Source organism: Equus quagga, chromosome 2 (genome assembly GCF_021613505.1).
Source record: "Equus quagga isolate Etosha38 chromosome 2, UCLA_HA_Equagga_1.0, whole genome shotgun sequence".
NCBI classification, from domain to species: domain Eukaryota; kingdom Metazoa; phylum Chordata; class Mammalia; order Perissodactyla; family Equidae; genus Equus; species Equus quagga.
The window spans coordinates 181,334,880-181,340,420 of record NC_060268.1 but is presented as its reverse complement, the minus strand read 5'-3'; the positions used below and the strand labels follow the sequence as shown (position 1 = coordinate 181,340,420).

At 56.4% G+C, this 5,541-nt stretch overlaps 1 protein-coding gene across 11 annotated transcripts in view; it reads left to right on the top strand.

Moving 5' to 3' along the window:
• Positions 1-248: 248 nt before the first annotated feature.
• The window catches only part of EBF3 (EBF transcription factor 3), a 119,676-nt gene continuing 114,383 nt past the window's right edge, over positions 249-5,541 (top strand). For all 11 annotated transcript variants that reach the window (XM_046654919.1, XM_046654916.1, XM_046654915.1 and 8 more), the window contains exons 1-5: positions 249-397; positions 503-659; positions 1,027-1,090; positions 1,790-1,845; positions 4,866-4,939. In XM_046654919.1, the coding sequence (XP_046510875.1) occupies positions 264-397; positions 503-659; positions 1,027-1,090; positions 1,790-1,845; positions 4,866-4,939 (485 nt within the window). In that variant the 5' untranslated portion in view covers positions 249-263. The remainder of the gene's footprint in view (positions 398-502; positions 660-1,026; positions 1,091-1,789; positions 1,846-4,865; positions 4,940-5,541) is intronic.

Here is a 5,541-nt window from a genome sequence, read left to right as displayed (position 1 = left end):
CCAGCGCGTCCTGCTCCTTCGAAGCGCCGCCGCCGCCGGTGTAGCCGCCGGTGTAGCCGCCTCCGTGCCCCCGGCCGTCCGGAGCTCTCTGCCGCTGGTGTATGTCGCCCCTGCCCGGGACGGGCTGAAGCCGGCGGCGGGCCGGACCGCAGGCGCCGAGCAGGGCGAGCGCGGCCAGGGCAGCCGCCTGCCGCCAAGCCCCGAGCGCCGCTGCTCGCGGAAGCGCTTTCGGCCGGGAGCTGCGGCCGCCGCCAGCAGTTTTCATGTTTGGGATTCAGGAGAATATTCCGCGCGGGGGGACGACCATGAAGGAGGAGCCGCTGGGCAGCGGCATGAACCCGGTGCGCTCGTGGATGCACACGGCGGGGGTGGTGGACGCCAACACGGCCGCCCAGAGGTACGTACCGGCCACCCCCGCGCGCCCCGGCCCCGGCCCCGCCGGGTCCCCGCAGCCGGCCGGCGCCGCGCTCCTCACCGGGCCGCTGTCTCTTTCCTCCCGCAGCGGCGTGGGGCTGGCGCGGGCGCACTTCGAGAAGCAGCCGCCTTCCAACCTCCGGAAATCCAATTTCTTCCACTTCGTGCTGGCGCTCTACGACAGGCAGGGGCAGCCGGTGGAGATTGAAAGGACCGCTTTTGTGGACTTTGTGGAGAAAGAGAAAGTAAGTGCAAACATCCAGTCACACCCTCCATCTTTCTAGAAGTGGGGGGCAGGCGGTGCCCAGGCGCGGGGCCCGGAGTGCCCCCTCAGCGGCGGGGACCGCTCCGCGAGGCGCCCCCGCTGCCGCCGCCGCCACGTGCGGCCGCCCGGGCCCGCCGAGGGCTGGGCAACTTCTCTGCGCCCCCGGACTCACTCGGGGCGAGGAGAACGCTGGGCTTCCAGCAGCAGAGTGACATCACCGCGCGGCTCCGAGCTAGGAATCCTGCCATGTGTGAGGCCAAGGGGCCTCGGTCGTGGAGGGGGACCGAGCGCGGTGGCCGCGCCGGACGCCAACCACACTAAATGCAATTATTTATCGTTACTTTCAGGAGCCCAACAACGAGAAAACCAACAACGGCATCCACTATAAACTGCAGTTACTGTACAGCAACGGTAAGTGGCTGCCTCCTGCTGCCTTCCCGCCCCTGCCCCAGCTCGCTTTTCTTTTCTGAGATGCTGAAAGGACATAGAGATTTTGAGATTAAAATGACACGGATGTAAACACGAAATCTTCTCATGGCATAGAAGGAAAACAAAACATAAACGATCGATAAGTCGATGGCACTTCACATGATTAACCGGTGGGGCTTGAAGCAGAAAGTAACAAGGGGATCGATAGATGGGCTCCAGCAGAACATCACTTTTAAGTGACTTTTTTCAATTTTGCAAATTAATGTTAATTATTGAGATGGGGGTAGTTCCATAAGCCGAGCACAACTTACTTCCTGTGCACGAGTTTTTAAAAAATCCTCGAGAGACACTAGAAAGAGTTCAGACTCTCACTCAGTTTCCATTTCTGCTTTCTGTTTTCTAAAAATAAATGACCACTTGGGCCCACCCGGTGTAGCAACCAGGCCTGAGCTCAGCCACACAAATTTCTTGCACCTTTCAATGCGAACTCTAGGAGTCTTAAGGTGCCTTACTAAGAAAAGAAAAAAATAAATCGAGAAGTGATTGGGTTTCTCTTGCTTGCTTTGTAAAGAGCATGCCTAAGTTTTGCTGCATCACCGCGGCCACAGTCCTGAGTTACTGACTTCCTGTGTGTGTGCTCTTGCTAAAATCCTGATGAGAATTTGTCCCTGTTTTTTGCAGGAGTCAGGACGGAGCAGGATCTGTATGTTCGCCTCATAGACTCAATGACCAAACAGGTGAGAAAGTTGAAGCCTCTGCACTAATTTCCACTGCTCAGCTGGTGGTGTCCTGGGGTTCAGAGACCAGGGGCTGACGGATGGGTCTCGTGTGTTTGTTTTCCATTTAGTTTCCTTGACATGCTAATGAGAATTCCATATTTATTGGAATAAATGAAGCGATTGGTAAAATAGTTTATGTTGTCATTAGAACAGGACATATATGCTTTATTAAATGGCTTGTGATTGGAATCAAATTCTGTCTTAATTAATTATGGTAATTAATATTTGACAGAAAAATTTCAAGATGCCCCCCTTGTATATTTTTAAACGTTTCTCTCTCTGCTTGGAATCACTTCATTGATTTTTTTTTTTTCTATAACAAAGGCAACTAACTCCTTTCCAAAGCCCAATGAGTTGGACTTGATTAGTTCATTTTTTTCTCCTTTCCACTGTGATGGTCTAGTAACACGAGACGTTTATTTGGATTTAAAAGTGAAATGTGTTGGGGTGAAAAGTCACCTTGTTCTCCTCCAGCCCATCTTCACCTCTCAGCCCCCCATCTCCATAATTCAAACTCCGAGCTCCAGGGGTCACCCAAACCCGTCCATTGCTCTGGGAGCAGCTCCTGCTCCTTCTCCCACCCTCTGTCATAGCTTGTAAATAACATAATTACAAGCAGTTCCTTATTAAATTATTTAACCTGTCTTGGTCAACTTTTCCGATGATAACTATTGGCTATCAGTAATGTGATTAAGTGAGAAAAGCGTTTCATTGCGTGTTGACATTGTGCAGTCTCTGGCTGGTTTGGGGCTGGCTGGTATGTTGTTTAGTTTGTTTTAAGAAATTTTTTTTCCATTTCCTTAAAATAGAGTGTTGGATACAAATTAAATCCACTCCGCACAGATCGGTTTAAGATACACTCCAAGCTGGGCTTCACGCTTAGAAATGAAAGTAGCATCTTCATTTTTGATGCTAACTTTGGGAATTGAGAGACAAGTAAAAAAGAACTCCTTCGTGCTTCCTGCATCCCAGCAGCTTGCTTCCCACTCTCTGCCCGGCAGTTTGTTTTCCGATTTTGCTTCCCTTTTGAAAAGTTTGTCCTTACCTAGGCAACGACTGTGTTTGGTTTTAATGTCTGCAGCGGTAAAACTGTGGTTTCCTCTCAGAGCAAAACAGAGCTGACAGGTAAACTACGGTCTTTCTGACAAAGACCGAGGCGGTGTGCCCTTCGGTGATAATTTCCCTTGGATTCAGAGAAGGCTCTGGAACTCGGGCTGCTCATTGACAGGGTGCTTTTATTTCCTTTGTATAGAAGAGCTAAAGGTTTTCGGAAGTCGCTGTAGTCTAATGAAGAGGTCGGCGTCGGCAGCGCTAAGTTTTTCTGTTGTTTCATAGAGAAGGAGGAGGCTCGGTCTTAAGTATACTTTTATTGTTCATTTGGCCCTGTACCTTTGCAGTATAAACAGAGCTGAAAATAAAGGCATTTAATCTCCTCTCACTGACGGGGCTTGGGGAGGGAGGAAAAAAGGAAAGAAATAGCCTAGTAACTGATCAAAGAGTCAATGGCGCTGAACCGACAGTTTATGGATTTCTGTTTGTGCTACAAAATAAAAAATAAATCAAATATAAATACGGGGAACCCATCGTAGGACAAGCCGCGCTCTCACAAGTGCTGGCGCCCGCCGTGGCCGCGCGCCCTGCAGCCCCAGGCGGCCCGGTGGCCCGCGGTGACACCCATCCCTTCTGTGGTTCCGAGCGGGATCGGATGGAGGCCGGGGGAGAGCGGCTCGCGGGAGCCCTTCCCTCTTCCCAGAGGGCAGCCCAGGGCTTTCTCGAGAGAGGGCTTTGTCCGTCTCGAAGTAGAGGAAAGTGTCAGAAGTGCCCGAGGAGGTTGGAAGTAATTTCCAGATAATTTTCGGGGGGGCGGGAACTGGAGAGGGGACTCCCCTCCCCCTTCCGTGGAATTTTCGGCCGGGAACTAGCGGCTCTTGGCCCCCGCCCCCTGCCCTTCCCCCCAGTGGCCGTTCCCCCTCCTTTTTCCTCTTTTTGCGAGGCCGGCGGTGGGGCTGGCGCGGGTGGCGGCGCAGGCGGCCCCCGGCTCGGGTTCCGGAGCGGGGCTGAGCGCGGTTGTGAGCGCACCTAGGGCTTCGCACCATCTGGCGGAGCCTCTGCTCAAAACCCACCCGAGCGTGTGCGCAGACACTGCCTTTTTACCCGAGAAAAATCATTGTTAGCAGATTCAAAATAAACACCAGATTGGCCATTAGCACTTTCTCTCCAAATATCATCCGGCGAGGAGCACGTGGCCGCGCGGGCCCGGACGCCCCGGGGCCCGGAGCATTCCTGCCGGGCGCCCGCTAAGGCCCCGGCGCGGCGCGGCCACGTGCGGCGGCTGCGTCCCGGCCCCGGGGCCGCCCCCTGCATGCGGAGCCCGGCCGGGGCCCGGTGCGCAGGGCGGCCCACTGCAGGCACCGGCTGTGGAACGCGGGGAGCAGCCGGGCGCCCGACTTGCCGAGCCCGGGGAGCGCGCAGGGCAGGGCAGGCGCGGCCCTGGGCACAAGGCGAACTGCTGCCCCGGCGGCTCTTCCCTGCTTCTCCAGCCACAGCGGTTCTGATCGTCCTCTTCCAACACGCAGATCGGAACTCGGCGTAGACAATGGCCCGAGGACGCGGCCGGGCGGCGGCGGCGAGGGCGGCCGAGAGGGCTGGCAGCCCCGAGCGGCTGGGTGGGTGCCAGAGCGCCCTCGCTCCCTGTGCCCGGGCCTCGGCCTCCCTCTCGCCGCCCACCCCCTCCCCCCGGCCCGAGAGGCCCGCGCCCTTCCGAGCCGAAGGCCCCGCGCAGGCCCGGCGAGCGCCCGGGAGAGGAGGCCGCCTTGGCCTTGCCCCGCTCCGGGGTGACTCCCCCGGGAGGGTGGCCTGGGTGGGCCGCGACGTCTCCCTCTGCCTGCTGTGCACCTGCCGCCCGCAGCGCCCGGGGCCACTGGGCCCCCAAGCCGCGGGCGCCGCGTAACCCCCGCCTCTGCTTGTCCCCCGCGCAGGCCATCGTCTACGAGGGCCAGGACAAGAACCCGGAGATGTGCCGCGTGCTGCTGACCCACGAGATCATGTGCAGGTGAGCGGCGGGCGCGGGCGGCGGGGGCGCGGGCGGCCTCGGCGCCAGCTGCGTCTACAAAGGACGCCGCGTCCAGGCGCCGCCACCCCGCCCAACTTCGGGAAGGGCATCGATTGAAATGTAATCGGCCCGCGGCCGCACGCCTGGCCACCGAGGAGCCGGGGCTCATTTTCCCCCCAGTGATGACGATCAACGCGACCGGCTGCTCAGCAGAGCGGATTAATATGTTGGTCGTGTCGCTGCAATGTAGTCAAAAATGAAAACAGGTCCTGAGTGATGCGTCTGTCCTCCGTGCCGGAGGAGCCAGAGATCACTCGGAATCATTTTACTACTTCCTTCTCAAGCGCTCGCATCCTGAGATGTACAATTGTCTGTTATTGATAAAAAGGAAACTCTTTTGTACTTATTATAGAGCTCGTGTATGTGAGAATTGGATTGTGATTCTGTCAGTTAACCTCTTCCCCAGAGCAGCGATGCATCGTTCATATTGTTGTTAGATAGCGTGCGTGTTACTTGAGATCTCTGTCAGAAGAGCAATTTCCCACCTGTTTTTTTCTAACTACCACCAGAGTTTCACCCCTACATGGCAAATAAAAATGCAT